The sequence below is a fragment of the Callospermophilus lateralis genome, chromosome 15 (assembly GCF_048772815.1).
Source record: "Callospermophilus lateralis isolate mCalLat2 chromosome 15, mCalLat2.hap1, whole genome shotgun sequence".
Taxonomy (NCBI): domain Eukaryota; kingdom Metazoa; phylum Chordata; class Mammalia; order Rodentia; family Sciuridae; genus Callospermophilus; species Callospermophilus lateralis.
In genome coordinates, this window is record NC_135319.1 from 21,496,649 (window position 1) to 21,520,302 (window position 23,654).

Genomic DNA, 23,654 nt, shown 5'->3' on the forward strand with positions numbered 1-23,654 from the left:
GCTCAGAGAGGGTTGGTATCTTGTCCAAGGTCCACCAGTCAATTGGTAGAGGTTCAATTTGGATCCAGGTTTTCCTAACTCCAAATCCAGAACTCTTTGCTGCGCTGATTCCCTCAAAACTCAGGGGGGCTTAGAAAGCCAAGAGCCCTCTCTGATATCTTGTTTAATCTAAAATGTACCTGATAATGATGGACAATGCAGTTTACCACCTCTTAAAGAAATATTGTTCATTACTTACCAGATATTTATGATATTCCCATGGACCATTTCAGGAGTTCTTTAGTTTTTCTCAGATTAATATAATTTTTTTTAAAAAAAGAATTTTAAAAAAGTAGGACTCACATTTGCTTAGGTGTCTTGGCACCAAATGGTAAATGGTACCAGAAATGGTGGCTCTTCCTTGTAATCCACAGCCAATGATATGAGAAACGGGATGGGAAATGCCTTTTTATTCCACACAGCATTCCACCTGATGGCAACATCACAAATGACCACAGGTAAAATTCTAGAATCTTTTCTTAAAGGGTTCTCATTTCCTGGATTCTGACATGTCACCCCCCTCCCCCGCTTTGCAACTAGCACCCTAAATTGGACTGTATTATTTCTTCTATTTGTTATTCTGGTTATTGCTTTCCTGGAAAAAGAAAAGGATCAAATAGATGGTTTTTAATGTTGGGGAGGAAGAGGGAAATTCCAGCCCTGAAGTCACTTTCTGATTTTGGAAAATTTGCCAAGAACAGAATTGAATGCAGACAGATGGGCAACTCAAGACAGATGATATGATGGTGGAGCTGGAGTGGAAAGATGAAGAGCTGTGGTCTTCTGGGGGCACTTGGGCATCCAGGCTTGTATAGACTGGGGCCTGGGTGGGGTCCTGACAGGCCTAGCATGATGCATGGAGTGTGTAGGGGGATGGGGTCTGTGGGAATCTATACGAACTATGGCAGAGAGAATGGATAGAATAAAGAGGTGTGATTTGATTTGATTTGGTGAAACATACTGAGCAGAGACCCAGTCTTGGGAGTGGAAGGAGTGTCTCATGGAGACAGAGGTAGGGGAAAACAGTTGGAAAAGGAAACAAAGAGCACTGTGGAAGCTGAGGAACTGGATTCTGCAAATCCCTGCTGAATGAAAAGGACATTTCAGGTGGAGAGGGCTCCTTCCCCACGCCCTTCCCAACATTGTACTTTGCTATAATTTTGTACTCTTTCCTTCAGATCAGCCAACAATAATATTTCCTTGGTTCAAATTGTATGTCTTTATTGTAGAAGTATAAATTGGTACGGCCTTTAAGAGAATGATTTGGCATTACATAGTAAAATTGAAAACCCTCATATTTCTTTATGAGAAATCTGTCTCATGGATATACTCACAGAAGTGCCAGAAATTTATGTCCAAAGATGGTCATGGAAACACCAGAGAACAAAGCCAGCCGCAGGGTGGCAGTTCAGTCAGTTATGATCATGCAATGGTATCCAGTGCAATGGTATCCTGTGGCTATAGAAACAAACTCAGTAGAGCAATATGAGCTGATCTCCAGGAGAGTTGTTGAGCAAGTAAGGCAACAAGGAGAATTGTAGGTGTGGTATGATTCCAGGTATGAGCAATTACACATAAAACAATGCAAGCATATAGGCAGGCATTCGAGTGAGACTTTTTGGGATGATATACCAGAAGCCATTAACTGTGGATACTTCCTTAAGAGAAGCAGTGGTTTGGAGATTCATCTTATATTTCATGGTCTTCCATGGTGTTTGCATTTTTTAAACCACATAGCTATATTATATTCAATGTCCAAAGATGGGATAGGGGCCAAGGGAGGCTGAGATGTGGCTGTGGGAAATCCAGTGTGGGTTGGGAGGAAGGGCCCTGAACCTTCTTCTGCAAGCCCGGAGAGTGTCTTCAAAAGCTTCAGTTAAGGCAGCAGCACGTGCTGGAGTCTTATGAGAGGGACAGTTACTACAAGAATCTAACCTTCGGTAGGGTGGGACAGTGGTCTCACTGTCCTAGTGCCTGAGAGCTTCCATGTGCTTTGGGAAGCCCTGGGCTTTCCTGAATGCCCTGGCCCTCTGAAGTTGCTGAAAGACCCCCTTTCCCCATTCATGTGCATGCCTTGGAATATTTGGTGACCACCATGATTTTTTTGTCCCACAGGAAATACCCCAGCTTCGACAGGACGATGCTGCAGAGGTGGCAGGTATGGTGGCTCCTCTGGAGGGAAATCCTGTGGGAATGCAAATCAGAAAATAACTCAAGCCCCAGTGATAAGAGAGAATGTGCAGATTAATTAAGAAAGGAGCTTGTGTCTTTAATTCACCCAAATGTCCCATATCTTTCCCTGAGAAGAGTTGGGTGATGGAAGGTGATTCTTGAGCATTTGGGGAGTGTTTATGTGTGTGTGTGTGTGAGAGAGAGAGAGAGAGAGAGAGAGACAGACAGACAGACAGACAGACATGTATACTGTGGGTGCCTCTGTGTGCACACTCCCCTTCCCTGAAGATAAACACATATACACACATTTGGGAGAGGTTGGTGAACACAAGGGTCACTTCTTGTTCTGGGGAAGATATGCATAGCTCCTGGCCTGGATGGGCTGACCTTCAACCCAGGTTTCTCAGTGAGGAAAGGATCCCACGAGAGCCAGTCCTGGAGATCATGAAGTGATGAGAAAGTAATTGTTGGTCACTGACATCCAAAATGCTTTCCACATTCCCCCAGCTTATTTTTCTAATGGTATAAGGGTCGGCAGAGAGTCCCACCCACAGCATTTGTGTTAATGTTTTAATAAACTTTTGAGAATCACATCTGATAGTTAACACAAAAGAATGCTTTGTCTTTGGGTTAGAATTGCTGAACAGTATTTTCTTTCTCTGGCCAACGTAGTTTCCTGAATGTACTTGCTTCAGTTCATATTGAAATCAGTGTGTGCCACGTTAAGTTGGTGGCTGAGGCACAAAATGTGGAGGAATCTACCCAGGTACCTGCTGCCTGTCCTCACTAATAGAGCCAGGGTCTCCAGCTGAGGCTGAGGGCTAGAGGCCTATGGCCTCCAGAGGATATCAGACATATTTGGTTTATCCTTACTTTGTTTCTTCTGGTAGAAAAGGGACATCAGCAATTTTGAGTACCTCATGTACCTCAACACCCTGGCTGGGAGGACCTACAATGACTACATGCAGTATCCAGTATTCCCCTGGGTCCTTGCTGACTACACCTCAGAGGTAAGGCATTCTCATGGATGCTACACAGGTGTTCTGAGGTTTCCTTACCCCAATAGCCAGAGTCAGCACACAGAACCTCCACTGGGAGGTTCAGTTACCTGAACTTGGGTATTTGGGCCTAAAACCTGAGTGCTCCTGACACTATGATAGCCTTTGGGCTTTAGGTGGGATTCTGTCCCAGATCCATTTGTGGAATGATCATTGCCTAACATGAGCCACAGAGGGCCCCTCATAGAATAAGGTAAATGCTGCCTATTTACTGAAATACCATCATGTACCAACACTGGCGGCATGCTACAGTTACAGGTGAGATGGTCCATGGAATTTGTTTCCCAGACCAACATATGGGGGAGAGGGGGAGAGACAAAGACAAAGACCCACTCTGCCCATAACTTGACTTCTGTAATTGAGATGATGACATCTGGGATTCACTCAGGATCTGGGATCTGGACTCAGATATGTAGTCATGGGGGAGGCTGATGTCAACACCAGGCCACTTATCAATTTGGCCTCCATCCCTGGACCTCAGCAGGCAGAGAAGGGGGAGGAGAAAACTACATAGCTGGACCAAAGTGATAGATGTGTCTGTGCAAGGGCAGCCAGGCCATGGAGCAGGGTCCTGACCACCCAGGCTCTGGTCATGGGAGCACCAGGTGTTGGACTGTGTGTGATGGACAGGAGATGGTGGGCCATTGGTTTAGACCAGCCTGGCCAGTCCTGCCTGGGATGCTTGAATGGCAGAGCTCAGGATTTGAAAGAGGGAGACTCAGTCTTCTGTAAGGTCTCATTCCCACTTAAGACATTGAATGCAGCAAAGATAGTCTCACAAGACATATGTTACTTTTTATCATAATGATGGGCCATCAGAGGCCAAGATCTTTCAAATAGGAAACTTACAAACCCCAGCTTTAATGCACCCATTGCAAGTTGGTGGTTATTTTATAAGTCTTTTCTGTTTAACCCATATCCTATATTTAAAATTTTGATGACTTACCAGTGTCTAAAAATTGAGAAATTTGTTCTAAAAATCTGAATTTCCAGTATGTTTCAAAAAATCAGGAGATCTGGCCACTTTGATCAATTCTGACCAGTAAAATCAATTGAAGCTGAGCTTGGGTTTCTACATGACTCCTCCATCACTCGCTGGGGTTGGCGCTGCTTCCCTCTCCCACCCTGGCCTGTCTTTCACAGACATTTGAGATGGTGACATCCCTAATCCTGGTAGAGCTGCAGGGACTCACTGCTAGTGAGAAGAGAGGGTTATAAAGAAAAAGTCCTCCTGAAAAGAAACACAAACTCCCGGAAGAGTCAGCATTCTATTAACACAGAGAACCTTTCTGCTAAAAGGAAATGTCTCGTAGGACACCTGGCCCTGAAACTCTTCATGTCTCCACCATCATGGGCAGAGGCAAGCGTTACCTGTTTTTGTTGCCCAGAGGGAGTGGGCCTTAGAAAAATGAAAGTGTTCCTCTCATTTCCTCCCCCCAAACAGATGGCTTCTAGCTTCCTGTGAAATCAGTTTGATTCTAAGCAGGGACCCTGAACTACTTGAGTAAATTACTCCATGAGGGCAGAAGCCAAATGACTTATAGACAATAGGAATTCTTTTTGAAAGTCTCTTTTTGGTAATAGGTGGTCATGTTCTGATTTGGGTCAACTTGGAACAGATTCAGTATGAACTCAATCTTCCCCTCCTCTTATTTCTCATCTCTCCCCTATTAAGTCTTTGTGGATCACTGGCTTCAGGGCTATAAAACCCTAGTTTGCCAGCTAATCACCAGAGGAGGGTCAGACCAGATGACAATAAACCAATAAAGGGAACCATAAAACTAAAGAGCGTGGCTCTTGGGGCACAAGAGGGTTGGGGGAGTTAACTCCAACTGTACATCTGCCTTCTAGGTGTTGAACTTGACAAATCCCAAGACTTTCCGGGATCTTTCAAAGCCCATGGGGGCTCAGACCAAGGAAAGAAAGCTGAAATTTATCCAGAGGTTTAAAGAAGTTGAAAAGACTGAAGGTGGGTAAATGCTAGCTTGATTTTTTTGTGCAATTTTATTTATTTGAATGCCTTGAAATGATAATGACTAGTGTGATTGCCTAGCTTGCAAATTATTGCACTTGAATAGAGAACTCTCTAATCCAGTGGTTAGCACCTGGCTACATGGAAGAATCACCTGGAAGAGCTTTTAAAAAAAGTCTTCCAGGTGCGGTGGTGCATGCCTGTAATCCCAGCAACTTGGGAGGCTGAAGAAGAGGCCAGCCTCAGCAACTTATGAGACCCTGTGCCAAAAGAAAAAATAAAAAGGGCTGAGGATGCAGCTCCATGGTAGAGCACCCCTGGGTTCAATTGACAGCAACTAACACACACACACACACACACACACACACACACACACACACTATACTGAAGTCCAGATCTCACCTCTAAAAATTCTCATTTAAATAATTTTTGTGGTGTCACTCAGCCTGGGTGATTCTAATGTACATGCCAAATGGAGCAATATCATGCTAACAGCTAGTAATTCCATACCCAGGAGCAGGCAAAGGCGGAAGAACTAATATCCATTCAGCCCTTTCTCTATATGAGGTTCATGCCAATGTATGTTCATGTACACAGTGGTCCATTCCAAAGAGTGGTGAGCTAAACTCAGAGAGTTTAAAACAACAGCCTCAAAATTGCTGTGCTTACATTTGATTGGCTCTTGAACACAGTTCCCAAACTTTGTCCAATTGTACATCACCTTTATAATTTTTGCCACATTTCTAAGTCAACCGGACTTTTATTGCCTGATGTTTTTATTTAAATCTACTCATTTCCTAAACTTAAGGAATGTATTTTTTTTAAATTCTGTTCTCAAGCACAGGGTAGCCTGCATGTCTGCTACCTACACCAACACAAGTAGGGAAGCAGCACTCAGGCATGTCCTTTTATTGCAGGAGACATGACCGTCCAGTGCCACTACTGCACTCACTACTCCTCAGCCATCATTGTCGCTTCCTACCTGGTCCGGATGCCACCCTTCACCCAGGCTTTCTGCTCTCTGCAGGTGAGCTTCTGTCCACTCTCCCTACGCATACATGTGTGCATGTGTGCATGCGCGCACACACACACACACACACACACACACACACACACAGAGCTGTATTATAGACTAGGGCCTAGGCTTGGACAAGACGGGAACTCCTCTGCTAAAAATTCAGTCTTTAGCCAGTGATTCCCACTTGACATTGGCTCCTGGATTCTGGTCCCTCCAGCCAAGGCAAGCTGTTCTTCATCAGTGATACTTGCACATCTGACCCAACAGAGTCTTGAAAAAAAAGAAAAGCTAAAAAAAATCAAGAAATAAAAGATATTAAAAAAAAAAACCCTTAACATAAATAAGATGTACTAGAAAAGGAAAGCAGGAAGCTTGGAGATGAGAAAAGCAAGCAATCAAAGATTAGAAAAATAAACACAAGAAAAAACAATGAAAAGAATATGACTCAAGAGCTCAGAATGCATAAATCTGGGCTAAGTACAAGCTGAAAGGTTCCAAAGAACAAACAAAATATTTGAAAATCAAAACCACCAACTAACCCAGAGAAGGAAACTAACCAACTTACCCACCCATAAGAGAAGGAAACTAACCAACTTGCCCACCCATAAACTAACAAACCACAATGCCAGCTTCAAGTTGCCAGGTATCGCAAATAAAAACACAGGATGTCTTGTTAAATTTGGATTTCACAGAGACTGCTTTTCAGATGAACAGTGATTTATATTAAAAAATTATCTGTTATTTATCTGAAATTTAAATTTAACTGGGCCTCCTGTGTTTTACCTAGTAACTTAAGGAAGCTGGAGGTAAGCCAGTCTGACTACCAAGTGGGTAGTAGTGTCCAAGACCTATGGGATTTCTAAGGGAGAGTCCCTTATGGGACTTGTGAGGGTGCCAAGAAGCATGTCTCCCTCTCTTCCCTTCACCTCTCTGTCACTGGGATTCTGCATGCTAGGAAGCTGTTACCCCGGAGGCACAGTTTGTGAATGTGGGAAACACTCAACCTGGCTGCAGCAGGAATAAAACACAGGGTCAAGTTTATGGCTGACCTGATCTGGGGCTCACCAAGGTCCCATGGAGAGGAAGGCATGAGCCACATGGGCAGCAGGCCTCTGTTCATACACTGATGACTGACACCTAAGCCACATCTCAGAGAAGCATGAGTGCCCCAGGAACTGCGAGTTTAGGTCTACAAATTCTGTTTAGCTCTGACCTCACCAGCAAGATCACTCATTGTAGTCACTCAGAAGACATTGACTCTGAGAGGTAATAGGCCACCCTGGGTCAGCACTAAAGGTAATTCCTATACTCTGGGAAGGAATGGGTAGGGCAAGGTCAAGGCGTTTTCTCCAACAAAGAGCAAAACCCTGCTGTCTTCTGTTTCTTGGCACAGGCTTCTTTGACGGCGTAGCTCGTCTAGACATTGTATAACCCCCTTTCCCTGGAAATTCGCTCAAAAATAATAAGTGTGCTTCCCCTGAGCCTTTCTCAGGCAACAAGCATTTTAAGTAAGTTTGGTTTGGAGAATGAATGGTCCCAGAGCTGTACCCCATGCCAGGAATCCCATCCAGATGTTGCTCATTAATCCTCAAGAAATGATGATCACTGTTGACGATGATAGTGATGGATTCCGTTACTGCTTTCCATCCAGGGATTTTAAATGTTTCAGTGTGCTGAATGCTTTCAAAGTTTCCCCATGCCCCTTTGGTTGGATGCATCAAAGCCGGAAGTCCCAGCTCTACCTGTTGCTAAGGGTCTTTTCACAAAGGGAGGAGATGGAGTGAAATTGAGACAGTTTTGGATGTGAGATTTATATCCCAGCTCTTGCCACTTAATAGATACAAAACCTTCTGCAAGTATTTTACCTCTGGAAATGAGGGTTAATTATGCATATCTCACTGGGCTGTTGAGAAGATTAAATGAGAAATTGTGGGGAAAGCCCCTAGCTCAGGTGATCAATCACTGTGAGTTCCCTTCTTCCCTCTGCAATCAGCCAGATCTAATCTGAGTAGGCCTGAACTTTTTCAAGCTGGTCTCCTCTGGTTTAAGCTAATTTAAGGCAGTCTGGACTTCATCGAAGTATTTCAGTGTAGCAAGAGCCAGACTGAACAGGTGCTGTGAACCCAGGAGGACATTTGGGTAATGGCCACTTTCAAGCTAATCACTATTGTGAGCTTATTTTAGTTAGTTTAATCCATTGGTGATGAGACCAAACTAGTTTGAGAGGATCTAAATCAGTGTGAGATGATCAGAGCCAACTTCATAAGCTTTTAGATGGTACCAGTGCAGTGGTGTTAGTGTGAGCCCTTTGGAACCCTGTGTGGAAGTCTGATATGACTTGAGGTACTTTTTTGGCTCAAGCCTGTCTTTGGTCAACTAGCCCATCCAAGTTGAGATCATCTGGGCTCTCCAGGTGTGCCTCTGGAACTATCTCACCCTCCTACCTTTGAAGGACTCTGCCTTTGGAACCAAAAGAAGAACCAGGCATCTCCTGCTTTTTTCCTTAGAGCAAATGACGAGTTTTAGTTCTTTTTAAAGGAATAGGTACACAGACTATGGAAATGTGCCCAAATTTCCTTTGAGAGTCCTGGCTATCAATGGACCTCTTTAGGAATGTTCTAGCATTATTCTGAAGTCAGGCTCTTCCATCCAGCCCACTCATCTCCTAGGGGGCAGGCCTGTTTCTTCTCAAAACACTTTTGCTTTGCCCCCATGCAGTGACAGGAAAGGGCTTCCCACAGGCTCAGTAGCCTGAAGAGCTGACTATCAACCTGTGTATAACATGGACTGTGCAGTGAGGAAGCGTGAGAAGGTGGGGAGGCTTTCTGCAGCTACTGGAGACCAGAGCTATTGTACATATGAGTGTCAGCATCAGACACTGCACCCTTTTCCATCCTGCACTAAGCAAATTCTGCCTCTCACCTGCTAGTATGAATCAGCCAGAGTTGAGACATGTGCACTACTGGCTGGGGCTCTGGGCCCAGGGGACTCAGGACCTGCTGAGCTCTGCTTTGCTGTTTGACTTGAGTAGAGGTCTTTCTCTGGGATTGGTTTCCTTATTTGCAAATAAAGGAAGTGGGTGAGATGCTGCCTCTGAAGGCCCTTTCTTAATAGCATGAGCTGTTAAGAAAGTACTTCCTTAAGTACTTCCTGTGTTCCTGGATGGTGCCAAGTACTCTACATGTACTATTTACATTGTTTCCTTACTTTCTTTTTGTGGTTAAATATAGAACATAACATGTACCCTTATATTTTCAAATGTGGACCTCAGTGGTGCATCACCAACTCTCACCACAATCCATATCCAGAACTTTTTAATCTGCTTGAGCTAAAACTGTACCCATTAAACACTAACTCTTCAAACATCCATCTCCTGGCAACCCTTACTCTACTTTCTGTCTATGAATTTGACTATTCTGTCATATAAGTGAAATCATACAGTATTTATTCTTTTGTGACTGGCTTCTTGTGCTTAGCAAATGTCCTCAAGATGGATCCATGTTGCAGCATGTGCCAGAATCCCCTAAGCCTGGATAACATTCCATCATGCATATCTACCACACTTGGTGTATCCGTTTATCTGTCAGTGGACATTTGGGTGGCTTCTCCCTTTTGCCTATCGTGAAGAATGCCATCAGGAACATTGTTGTGCCTTCCACATATCATTATTTCAGGGGACCCACATGAGGCTGGGAGACAGCTTTATTTGAGTCTTGATTTCCTCAGTCTCTGGGAGGTTGTGTTGCTGGCTGAGTTTCCTCAGGGAATGGCAATGCAGATGTGATAAATTCCAGCCCTGGGGACACTGAGCCTAAAGCAATCATTGTGAAAGCAATATGGGGTCTATAGAGGTTTCCCAGGGGAGATGCGTTCAGGAGGAAGGGACACACCATTTCCAAGATCATGTTTAACAGGGCAGAGTCCCTCAGGTGATGTCACACACAGATACACACAGTGTGACATGCAGGCAATCATCTGGCGTGCAGTGCGCCAGCTGCATGTGTGACACCCCTCTGCCCCATGTACCCAGTGCAAACTGACATGCAGCATGATGGCTGCAGCCCACTTTTGCTGTTAGGTGTTGTACACCCAGTGTGGCCTCTGGCTCCTGACAGGCACGGAGCTCCTTGGGCACTGCTGCCAGTTTGTAACATGCTGTGCAGAAAGCCATGGACAGCTCCAAGAATGCAGGGCAGTCTATTGGTTCCTGAATGTAAGGGGTGTTTTATTCCCCTTACCTTCAAATCCCATTAAGTTTGGGTTCATCTTAGAATAAATTCATATCCTCTAGTGTTTGTTTTTATGCCCCAAACTTATCATTTCCATGATAGAGTCTTATAATCCAGAATATATGATGCAGTCACTCCAACTTATCCATGAGGGATTGGTTCCAGGATCCCCACAGATACCAAAATCCATGGATGCTGAAGTCCTTTCTCTAAAATGCATAGCATTTGCATAGAGCCTATGCATATTCTCTCATAGAATTTAAATCATCTCTAGATTACTTGTGGTACCTAATGCAATGAAAGTGGTATAGAAGTAATTGTTTAACTGCACTGTTCAGGGAATAAGGACTAGAAAAATAGTCTGTACATGTCCAGGACAGATGCAATTTTATTTAAAAAAATTTTGATCCATCATTGGTTGAAATTATGAATGGAACTCATGGATATAGAAGGCAAAAAAAATACACACACATTCATACATATGCTTACAAAGCTTTATATGTTAGCATATGTATACATTTTATATATATGTATATATTGTGATTTGCACGGGTGGCATATGCAGGCAGTCGGCTGTGTGCTCTGTTGTCCCCACTGCCTGGACGTATGAGCTGCTATCTGCCAGGGCTGGGGGCTGATACCCCTAATAGCAGCCCCAGTATGCTGTAGTTCTCATGAGTCTTAACTGCCTAGAGCTAGAGACTGTGAGCCTCTAGAAAGCTAAGTCACCAGGAGACCCTGCCCCTGCTGGGGACCCAGCCATGACACCTGTTTCTCCCCCATTGAATGCTCCAGTTGCTCTCAGTCTGGGTGGAGCCTGGCAAAGCAGCTAGCGCCCAGCAAGGACGCAGTGCCGGCAGTGGCTGCTGCTGCTGCATTTAATAAGAAACAGAAATAAAGTGCTGTGCTAATTAAGTCACAGCCCGTGTGAAGTCAGCTGTTACCAGCAGTGGGGAAGGGTTTTCTGAACCACCCGAGGCGAGAAGGCTGGGTTTTGTGCTAGACAGATGCTAACTGCAGGGGGAACCAGGAACCTTAGGGAAGCACTTGGCTCATCTTGGTGATTAACTTGGGAGCTCCCAGTGGGTGCCAGACCTTAGTGGCCAGCACCTGGGTCAAGGTGACATGAGTAAACCAGAGACCTATGTCAGTGCCCACACCTGAGAACCCTTCCTGGCCCTTTCACATACTGCCCATCGTCTGGCACCTGCCTCATAGGGAAGTACCAGCCTCTGGGACTCAGTCAGCACTTTGCATAGGGCTAGCCCACCCCACTGTAGCCAGGTCTGCTGGACCCAGAAGCCTTCAGCTATGCTCGGAAGCAATGCCAGGTCTTGGGATCCAAAAGAACCCAAACAGTGACTTGACAGGAGTCCTTTAACAAGGTGTAATTATGATCACACAAACTCAGTGAAGAATGTGTGATAGAATCTGACAGAACTGGAATAAACTCCCAGCTCTAGAACTTTCCTACAGGTGGTATAACATAACTGAGCCTCAGTGTCCTCATCCTTTAAATCACCCCTCACTGAGTGGGAGGTGAGGATGAGACATCTGGTTGCTTCTGAGTGCTCCATATACACCTGCTTTCCTGGTCATAGTTGGCAGTGATGTTTCCACCTGACTTTGTGGGTTCTACTTGTTCAGGAAAGAGCTATGTCCTGCCAGAAGGAGAACCAATGGCTACTCTGGAATCAGCCCATCCTCAATCAAGAGCAAGATTGATTAAGCAGCTGGATAAGTGCCAGCACTTCCCAAACATCATGTGGGACCTATGGCTTTTAGCTTGCCAGTAGGATGTTAGGGCCTGGAATTTCAAACAAAAATCCATGGAATGGCATGTTCTGGTCTGTCTTGTCCTCTCACATTGCCCCTGTCTTCATTGGTGGTGCTGGTGCCTCAGAATGGTCCTTCTTTATTTGCCACTTCCATCCTAAGGCCCTTTAGCCTTTCCTACCCTCCTGCCTTGTCCTTGGCACTAGAGAAACCATGCCTCATGTTCATTCTGCAAATAAGAGGCATTGAAATTCCATGTAATCTGCTGAGTTCCAGAGCCAAAGCCTTCTATGTGTAGCATGCTGCCTCTTTGATGGACAAACAGTAGCTTAGATCAACTGATATCTTGTAAATGAATTGTTTGCATGGGATATTTTTAAATTACTAGGAATATATACAGTGAGAATAGGTTTTCAACCTGCTCATACAGCCAGTCCATTATCTATATATGAGTGGGTTGATTTGGGTCATTCCTACCTGGAATGAAGACTGGACTATCTAGTATAATCATTAAAATACCTGTGCATTCAAGGGTCCTTGAGCACATGCGGTTTCTGATTCCTATGAATGTGGGTCAAAAAATTAAGAGGGGTTTCCTTAACATACTTTCCCTACACAAGTGTAGAGGGGTCTAAGGATGTAGCAATTGAAGTGCCTGCCCAGGCACATTGGCACTGTCAATTGACAGGAAAGACGTTTTGCCTTTACCTTTAAGTATTCTGTTTTGGAGTATATCCAGTTATACCATGTAGTTATAACCAGTGCACCAAGATTATGGACTTTTTTTTTATCTGAACCCACATCAACATTCAGCATCATCCTTGGTATCAGCTGCTTCTTTTCCCCAATATTTTACTCTTAATTTTGTTTCATCTCTTAGCAAGATTGAGCACCTCTTAAAGTATTTTGTTGACAAAAGTTGCCTAGTTTTATATTATTTCTGAGCCCTAAAATGTTCAAAAATATTTCTGGTATCTTGACAGGTGAGTGATGACTTGGCTAGAAGCCAAAGACCATAACTTTTTGACTCAGAGCTCTCTGGCCTTGACCTGGCTGCATTGGATCAAATGTCACATGTGAAAATATTCTGCCAATAAGAAGTTGCTCCTTTGTTGACAGTCATGACCTTGCTGGGTTTCTTAAATTTTATTTTTTAGCTTGTTTGGATACCTTCAGGAGTCATTATTCTTGTCGTTCCAGAATGCCTGTAGAACAGATGCAGCAGCAGATTTGGGTTCAGGAATTCTTTCTGATCATTTTGTTTCCTTCTGATCTCTAGACTTAATTTTGTTGTTTTATTTCATTTGGTTTGGATTTTCCCTTTGTAGGAACTTTGTAAACTTGAATTGTGTGTCTCTCTCCATCTCCTCTTCTTGCCCTTTCTCCTTTCTATTTTCTTCAGCTTTTCTCCTCCCTTCCTTCCCTGAGTATCACATCCTAGCTGGGACTTACTTCCAGTAACTACCAGAGTTTATGTCAACCCACAGACTTACAATACAAGTAACAAAGCAACTCTACTTTTTCTTCTAGGGAATTTGGTGTTTTCTTTTGTATTGCAGAAGTGAGAAAACCCATTAATTTTGAAACAAATGTATGCAAATACATTTATTAATATAGGAAATAGGAAAATCAGTTATTGCTTCCTTTATAAATAATACAGGCTTAAGTTTTAAAGATATTACTTTTGCTAAAATGCATTAGACAGCTGTGAAAAAAATAACATTTTTCTTTGTGGTAATATCTTTAACCAGATTTGTAGCACTAACAATATTTCCTATGTATATATTATTTTTATTTAATACAGGTAATCTTTTTATTACCAAATCATATTGTTTCTCAGGAGATTACCATCAGTGCTCATAAAAGCTGCAAAAGGAAAAATGGGCCTAGGAGAAGGCATCAATCTCCCACAGATGTAAGGCTCAGGCTGCAGATTAAATACACAGAGCTCCTAATGCATTTCAATGAGTGACTCGTTAGGTGCAGATTTACTTAGATTCCTCCCATTTTATTTCCATTTCAATTTAAATTTGATGGTGGATGCCAGCCTCTAATTTCAACCAAGAGTAAAGTGACCACAGGGAAAAACTACATCTTTAAGCTGTCCAGCTACTACTGTGTTTGGTTGAGACCCCTTGGGTAACTGGATATCTTGCAATTCCTGCCTATGTGCAAAAAAAGACCCATAGATTCCTCTGAATCCACAAGTCTATCTGGGAAAATTGACCAGCCAGTCCATGTTCATCAGGGTGCCCACATAAGGCATAAGGCCTTCTTTGGGTGTGTACCAGGTTCTTCCCTTACAGAAAGAGCTAAGTCTCACTTTGGCCCATAGGTAGTAGTTCAAGTTTGTGACAGAATCAGGAACTTACTTTTAAAAAAATGACATGAGGCAAAGCATGCCATTTAAAGTTACATCTATGGGTTTGACTCCCAACTCTTCTATTCACTGCTTTGAAGGCCTTAGGAGAAAATCAGTTTTCTACATCTTCAAAATGGAAATAGCAATTCCTTTCCAATGTACCTGCTATGAGGATTAAGAGAAATCATGTATATGTTCACAGAGTATCTAACAGAACAGACATGCCTTTCTCCTTTCTTACCCTTCATTCATGGCTGCAGCTACCCAAAGCTGCCTTAGGTAAATGCTGATGGAAATCTTTAGCCCTCTCTAAAGTGAAGGGAGATGACAGGGACAGTGCTCTACTCTTTACTCTTATGATCTCATGTGTGTCCTGCAGAACTTGGCAAAAGGAAAACAATTTTTTTTTCAAAAAAGGCCAAGTCTTGATAAAGACAAGTGAACCACAGAATTTCAGGGAGGTAGATATTGTTGGATATGTCTACACTTAAGTAGACCCAAGGCTCAGTTTCAGAAACTCTTTCCTGAAGTCTCTCTATCCCCAGCTTCTTCATCTTTCCAACCAGGACCTGGTCTAAGACTGTTCTCTGCCTTCTTCTGACCCCTAAGACCATCTGATGAATAGGGTGGTCAGTTTGACAATTGAAATGAAGAAATTTGACAATTTAGGTAAGAGATCTAGAGCATCCAAAGAAAGAATTGTGCCTCAAATCTTACCAGGTTCATCCCTAGTTGTCAAACTCAGGCTGCAAAAGGGCACCTGCCATGAGCCTTGGAACGTAGGCTGGCCTTGGCAGCTGTGCAGACATTCTGTCCTCATGTGCCAGCCTCCCATCCTCTGACAGCTCCAGCTCTACTTCTTCAAGTCTATTGTTTCTTGTCAAGGCCCAGTCCACTGAGCAAGGTCCCCTCCTACATTCACACCCCATCCCAGAATGCCTTGTGCATGGTATTAGATGTCACCAGAGCCCTGACCTATCAAGTCCTCCTCCCATCTCTGTTTCTTATCAAGGCCTTGACCTCTGCATAGAACTAAGCTGGTTTCCTCATCAGGAAACCAGAATCACCTCTGGCTGAGATTCTCCAAAAAACCTCTGCTGACCTACCACCTCTTTGTCCTGCAGTTGACTCTCTATTTCCTGCCTGTGTGGGCCTCTCAAGAGCAGAGTGAAAGTCATTCTTATCTCTACTTCCTCAAGTTAGGTGCTTGATTCAGAGTGGCTCTCAGCAACCTTGGGGAATGGTCAGAGAGTTGACCATGATTTTCTGATCTCTGATCTGAAGTTCAATTGCTGGTAAAGCGGGATCCCTTAAACCCCATGGATTATGGGTCCTCCTTCGAAGACATAAGGTTCCAGAGAGTGACTGAATGGACAGATGTGTGAAGAAACCATGGCACAAAAGCATGGGCTGATGCATGTGCCTGTGTGGGTAGAATGAGTGAAAAGTCCCAATGGTGGAAACGGTGCCACTGAAGCAGCATGGATGGAAGGAGGCCTGTGCGCGCAGGGTGTGGCCAGCCTGAGGACTCAAGCACATGTGGTTGATCATGTTGGCTCCTTTTCATGCAGGGTGGAAGCTTTGATGTGGCAGATAGAATGTTCCACAGCATGAAGAGTGCGTGGGAGTCAGCCTCCAGGGAGAACATGAGTGATGTCAGGGAGCTGACTCCAGAGTTCTTCTATCTTCCTGAGTTCTTAACCAACTGCAATGCAGTGGAGTTTGGTGAGTAGAGGTCTGGGCAAGGCCTGAGTATCTGAGTGAGGACTAGTTGGGGTGGGAACAGAGGTGCTGGGGAATATAGTCTCTTTCCTGCAGCTCCTGAATGGCAACTAATTTCATATGAATATTTTTAACTCACCTCAACAAACAGGCCCCTCACTAAGACCAATGCAAGGGATATGAGGCCTCTGCTGGTGACAGCATCCATGTACAAAGAAGGTTGCTGAGAAAGGACACTGGGCCCCTGGTTTGCTGGGACCCTGCCCAGCCATGACCTTTTCTCAGAGAGCTCCAGGCTCTAATTGGCAGCAAGGCAGCAGCCAGAGAGCAGGAGCTCTTGCTAGTAGCCTCAATCTAGCCCTGTCCTGCTGCACTGTGACCTTGAACAAGTGCCTGCTCTTCACCAGCTCCATTTCTGCCAGTCTCGCAAATGGGAAGACTTCTGAGTTACAGCTCTTCTTTGTTCCTGCAGCCCAAAATGAGCTAGACCTTCTTTCTACTTTAGAGGAGGAACAAAAAATTCAGGAGTAGGTCCCTTGGAGATTGCATATAACTTGGGAGTTTCCATTGCAAATATATATGGTGCCAAGTTGGAACAACTTGCTGAGGGTATGTGTGGTCAGAACCAGGGCAGAGAAAGTGACTTAGAGGGCCACTTAGAGCAAGTGACCGAGGAAGGACCTGCCTAAGGAGGAGACAAGTGGGCTAAGACTGACTGATGAGAAGGGCCAGGCAAGGCACAGCCCTGCAAACTTGAGATAGCAAAACAATTATTCTAGTTGTGCCATGAAGGCTCTGGAGAGTTCCAGCAAGATCACAGTTAACATCTATTGAACCTCCGTCACAGGTCTGGTATTGTTCTAAGTACTATTATGTTTATTTTCTCTTATGATTCTCATGCCAGCTCTGTGAGATGATTCCTGTCATCACCTTCAGTTTAAAAGGTGGGAAAACTGAATCCTAAGATATTAAGCAATTTGCTCAAGGTTGTACAGCTAATGGGTAGGGGAGACTTGAGATGGAAGCTAGGCTCTTCTTATTCTCTCTGGAATCTCCAAAAACCTTGTATTCTCCATTTAAAAATGGAGAAAAAAATGCATGAATTATCAAGTTAGAGTGAAGATTCAGTAAGAAAATGTGTTCCCAAAGCCTCCCATGGTGCCTGGCCTGGACTTGGGTGCTTACAATATGCCAACTTATATTGGTTTTACTTAAGCTGAGTAAATAAGTTCTCCCTATTATTCAAACATGCAGATGAAAAGGCCTAGTGTAATGGGGGAGGAAGCTCAACCAACAATGGTGACGCTGAGATCATTCTGTATGACTTGGGAGTCCAGCACTAGTGCTGCCTAGGGAATAAGGAGGACCTTGTGGAGGAGAAGAAGATGGAGAGACCAAGCACATGAGGACTGGGGACATTCCAGGGAGAGGATGCCGGTAGCAGTGTGGGCTGCATAGGACAAAGCTCACACTCCAGTCAACATATCAAGGCAATTCTAGGTCTGAGCCCAGTGAGGGCTCCTGTTTATCCCAACCCCTATTGTTTTGCATCCCACTCAGGCTGCATGCAGGACGGGACAACGCTGGGGGACGTGCAACTTCCTCCCTGGGCAGATGGGGACCCTCGGAAATTCATCAGCCTGCACAGACAGGTGAGTTACACCAAAGCCTCTGGTTTTCTGATGTGTATCTCAGCATCCCCCCCAACCTTCATAGAAGCCTCCTGTCCCAGAAGAGGGGACAAACCCTGAGCCTTTTGTGTTACAGATGGGTAAGGTTTATACCCTGGGGTGTCAGGAGAGGGCCTGGTTTCTGGTTGTTCTGAGAGCCCCATTGGGCTTTGCCCTTATGCCTGTTTTTTGAGGACATCACTACAGGAGAGAGTTTGCATGTCCAGGAAGATGTCAGTGACTTTAGCCCACCCTAAAAGCAGGGCTACTCCCTGGGTCATGCTGTCCAGTACACCTAAGAGAAGGTTTGGAGAGTCCAAGGAGCTCCCACTGACCAAAAAAATCTTCCAGGACTGGGGATGGCTTTAACTATTACCTAGAAAATCAAAGCTGGATTAAGATATAGCTGATGACAGAAGAGGTCCAAGTAAAGGACAGTAAAGGTCCAAGAGGAATGGAGGTTCTGATAAGGGGGAAGAATAGCCTTAGAAAGTAGTTAATAATGACCAGAAAGGCGAAGATGTGGCTTCCACCAGTGGGAAGGTTGGAATGGGTGCTTTGAAGATGGAGCAGTTATGGATACTGACATGGGTTAAGGGCTGTGTTAAACAGGTTTGCATTGCTATGACAAATGCCTGAGGTCATCAACTTAAAAGGAGGAAGGACTTATTTTGCCTCACAGTTTCAGAGGTTTCAGTCCATGGTCGGTTGGCTCTCTTGTTTGGGGGCCTGTGATGCAAAATATCATGGTGGGAAGAGAATGATGGATCAAATCTGCTTATCTGTATGTTTTGATAAGTGTTCTGTAGTTGTTTTGATTATTTTCAAATTCATGATCAAGTGCATTTTTCCCTAGGAATGTATAGTTGATTCAACACACAGAAATTAATAAATGTAATTCATCAAATAAATAGACTTAAAAGAACAACAGGATTATCTGAATAAATTTTTAAAAAAACATTTTAAAGAATACAACCTCTGGGCTGGGGATTTGACTCAAGCGGTAGCGTGCTCGCCTGGCATGTGTGCGGCCCGGGTTCGATCCTCAGCACCACATACAAACAAAGGTGTTGTGTCCGCCGAAAACTAAAAAATAAATGTTAAAATTCTCTCTCTTTCTCTCTCTCTCTAAAAAAAGAATACAACCTCCATGCATGCTAAAAACACCAAAAACAACAATAACAAAAACCTAGGGATAGAAGGAATATACATCAACATTGTACAAGATATATACATCAAAATCAAGGCCAACATCATTCTAAATAAAGAAATGATAAAAAGGGAAAGAAAAAAATGGGGCTTGGGTTCCAATATCTCCTTCAGGGACCCACTCCCCATGATCCAGCTTCCTTCCTCTAGGCCCTATCTTCTAAAGGTTTAGCCACTTCTCTATAGTGCCAGTCCAGGGCCAAGCTTTTAACAACTGAACCTATGGGTTGAACTATAACAAGGAGCGTCATGACTGCATGACTTTGGGTGGAGTAGAAGCAAAGTCATTGGAGGGGAGAGCTTAAGGGCCAGAGCGGCCAGAGATTGCAGTCCCTGAGGGTGATGACAGGTCTTGGAGAAGAAGCGATGGTATAGCCAGGAGTGACATTTTCAGTGAATGAGAAGAGCAGACAAGTGGGTAGATGGCAGCAGTGAGGCTGAGGAGGGGTAGAAATGATCTCAGGAAGCATAGAGGACAGATCTCTTTCTTCCTTTTTTAACAAGAAGGCAGAGGAACAAGGGTCTTGACATGGCTATGGGGATTGAGGAAAAGACCAGCCCCAACTCCTGGCTTCCAGACTTATGGGATGTGTTTAGCAAGTGTCTACCACTCTGGCTTGCTGACGGGGACCTGATGGGATAAGAGAAAGCCTGATGGGTTAAGGAAAGGAAGTGGAGGAATGGTCCGGAAGAGCTTGAGGATATGAAAATGTGTTGGTTGTGAAGTGGCAGGAAAAGGGCCAAGGCTGGTGCCATTCCCTCAGGTACATAGTCATTCTGTTGCAGTCCCAGCAAGTGCTTTAGTGCAAACATTTACAGAAGGCCCCGAGGTGGGCTCCAGGTCTAGGAGTACCATGCCTTTCATCAAGGCTCATATGGCATCACTCAAGTGTGAGCTTCTGGGCTTCAAAGTACTTGATCAAATACCTCAGAGAAGTTAAGCTGTACAAGTGCCCCAGCTTCCCTAGGCCCAGGTGGAGGGATGCATGTGCTCCCAAGAGGACCAAGGAAATGAGATGAAAATCTTTGTGTTCCAGGGCTGCAGCCCCAAAGGACTGCACTCAGCAGAAAGGTGTCAACTCTCCAGTGGACTGGGACATCCAAATGCTGGGCACATATCCTCTTACTTGTAGGTAGCAACTTCTAAGAAATATTACCAACCTGGGTTTCCTAATCTGAGCTAGCACCATCCATCCAGGCTGCACCCATGAAGGATCCAGTATGCTTGCCTGCTGTGCTGAATTACTTGGACTGTTAAACATTACTTAGTTATAGTTAGATGTTGCTGGCTTCCAATGGGAGCTGTGTACCTGAGCAGGTTGAGGTTTAGCTCCCACTTAGAGGCTTTAAACTCCATGGCTGAGTCTGAAACATCTCCTGTCCTCCCAGATGGGGACAGTGAGGCTGCATATGGACAGAATGGTCCTCAGGTCGTCACACTTGCCCCTTGGGTACATAAGTAGGACAATCTTTGTCACCTTCATGCCCAAGGCTGGACAGAAATGCCCCATGAAGAAAACTTGCATTCTTGGGGGCCTACCTGCATCAAAAGGGTAGATTCTATTATTTCCCTCTCAGGGATGATTTAGTAAGGTCCCCTCAACCAGATGTCAATGACTTCTCAGTATTTGTATGAAGTGAGATCTTCTCAGTGAAAATGAATATCCCCTGGAGGGGAGTGGGTCTGAGGAATGAAAGTTGAAGTTTGGATAGCAAAATCAAAAACTATATACATGGGCTGGGTGCAGTAGCATTTGCCTGTAATCCAAGTGACTCAGGAGGCTAAGATAAGAGGAATGCATATTCAAAGCCAGCCTCAACAATTTAGTGAGACCTCTGAAATTTAGTGAGACCCTATTTCAAAATAAAATTTGATAAAAGACTGCAGATATAGATTAGTGGTAAAGTGCCCCTGGATCCAATCCCTAATACCACACACACACACACACACACACACACACACGCGCACACACACACAGACATACACATTACCATGCCCAAGAACTGCTGAAATTATCCCTACCAGCAAGAGGGTGGTCTCTTAATGGGAAGAGACAACACAGATAAATCCAAGCCATTGCCTGACACCTCGCAGGTGCTCAGTGTAATCACCTCACCACATGGAGCTCACTTTGCTCCAAACAGAGACAATTTAATCCTCACATTAGCCTTGGAAGAAAGTACAATTACTGCCCATCCTACAGATGAAGAAACTGAGGAACAGAGATGTTCAGAAATGTGTGAGTGGCAATGCTCACCTCAGTCCACTCCAGAGCATGTTCTCCAAATCACTACACTTGGTCTCAACCTCTTGACGATCCCTCGTCAGAATCAACTTTCTGTATTTAGATCTCAGCAGGCCCTCAGAACATCATTCTGCCTGGTCTCTTCCAAGTAGATGTCACTTGCAGACCTATACCACATGGATGTTCTGAATGGCATGGTTATCATCTGAAGTGGATGATCTGGGTGACTCTGATTTGCCATGAACTGGAAGCAGGAACCAGCTTCCCTGGGGTGGTTGGCTCATCTGCGTGCTCCCTACTCATTAAGGCTGGGAGACACCAGCCATCTCTCCTGTGCAGAATAAGCATCCTGAAGCACGTGTATCTTCCCATCTGTGCAGAGGGTGCATGAGTCCATGAGAGGGCTGGGTTTTCACATTTTCTGGGTTTTGATTCCAGGCTCTGGAAAGTGACTTTGTCAGTGCCCACCTCCATCATTGGATAGATCTCATTTTTGGATACAAGCAGCAGGGACCAGCTGCAGTGGAGGCAATTAATACCTTCCACCCCTACTTCTATGGAGACAGAGTGGACCTCAGCAGCATCAGTGACCCTCTGATCAAGAGCACCATCCTGGGCTTTGTCAGCAACTTTGGACAAGTTCCCAAACAGGTACTGCAGATTATGCATTTGTTTTGCTTTCTCAAAAGAGTATGCACCATGTGGGCTTGGGAGAGAGAGTGAGTACCTTCTCTCCTGCGGTAGGAGCAAGGGAGAGGACTGGAGGGAAAAAATGGTCCCTAGTCATCTTTCTGTGCATTCAATATCAGGGTTTACCCCTCGGTTTCCTTCTGATGTCGATGAAGATGATGACATTGTTAATGATAATGGGTGAAGGTTACATCCTTCTGTGATGCTAGTGACAGACACTATGATTGATTCATTATACTTCTTTTTTTTTTATCAATATCTACCCTTCAGGATAATTATTTCTGATGAGTTAAGACATCAAGTACATGAAAGTGTATGAAATGTGACCAGCACTTAACAACTGTTAATTGTGTGATTATATCATTGTATCTTCTCATAAGCTCTGTATATAGAAAGTGTTTTATTATGGATCAGGAAACTGAGGCTCAGAGAGAATAAATAACTCACTTGTATTGGATTGTACCATTACGGAGAAATAGAGGTAGAGCCCTGAGTAGATGCATCATGTGGGTAGGTAGGTGCAAAGCATGGGTGATATTGCCACTGTCGTAAAAACATCTACCTTCCACCTGCCGGGGCCTGGTGAACTTCAGGGTTCTCACCTGGGCCTTTGGCTCTGTTGGCTCCATTTCCCACTGGGACAACTGCTCAGCAACATGAGGTCGTTTATTTACATTGACCTATTTATGAAACACAGGCAAGAAAAGTGCTTATTTAACTGACCCCATCTCTATTGATCCACAAACTGGTTCTGTGTGATGTTTTATTTCATCTCTGGTCAGAGCCCTGGCCTCACAGGCTGGGGGCATCACCTGGATAGTCAGCAACTATCCTGGGAAATGAGTGCCCAAACCCGGCCAATTCAGGACATCCTGCTCAATAGCCTTCCCTGCATGATCCACGAGGGCAGGCTGAGCTCCTCTTGCAGCTTATGCAAAACTAACAATATGTTTTCCACCTGTCCCTTTATGGCTTATATGTATTTGCTCAACTCTCAGGTATGGGGGACATGACAGGGGCATGAGGTGACTTGGAGATTAGATGGCACATACAGTGTTTGCAGTTTTTTGGAAAGGGGGAAGATTTAAGGAAACTCAGTGGCCTAGAGGTTTTGTTTGTCAGATTTAAAAAATATATAATACAGAAAAAGCAACAAAATACTTCCAAGTAGGCACCACCCATCCAACTGGGTCCAGTTTTATGCACTTGCAGCCTTGTACATACGCACAGATACTTTCCCATCAGTATAATCATGAAGTATATACAATTTTATATTCTTATTTTATGTAGTGACATAGGATACTCATATCCTTATCTGAAATACTTTGGTGCAAAAGTATTTCAGATTTTAGTTTGTTTGTTTTAATGTTTGCATTAACTTTTCCTGTTGAGCATCCCTAATTCAAAAACCTGAAATTTGAAATGCTTTAAAGTTTAAAATGTCTTGAGCATCATGTGAGCACTCACAAGATTTGGAACTTCAGAGCATTT

The 23,654-nt window shown here is 44.2% G+C and overlaps 1 protein-coding gene across 1 annotated transcript in view; it reads left to right on the forward strand.

Annotated features, from left to right (window-relative positions):
* Positions 1 to 23,654, forward strand: part of Wdfy4 (WDFY family member 4) — a 243,992-nt gene that overhangs the window by 203,578 nt on the left and 16,760 nt on the right. Inside the window, exons 47-53 of the mRNA XM_076834810.1 lie at positions 2,155 to 2,197; positions 3,102 to 3,221; positions 5,121 to 5,238; positions 6,159 to 6,268; positions 16,198 to 16,351; positions 17,909 to 18,000; positions 21,912 to 22,124. Of these exons, the coding sequence (XP_076690925.1) occupies positions 2,155 to 2,197; positions 3,102 to 3,221; positions 5,121 to 5,238; positions 6,159 to 6,268; positions 16,198 to 16,351; positions 17,909 to 18,000; positions 21,912 to 22,124 (850 nt within the window). The remainder of the gene's footprint in view (positions 1 to 2,154; positions 2,198 to 3,101; positions 3,222 to 5,120; positions 5,239 to 6,158; positions 6,269 to 16,197; positions 16,352 to 17,908; positions 18,001 to 21,911; positions 22,125 to 23,654) is intronic.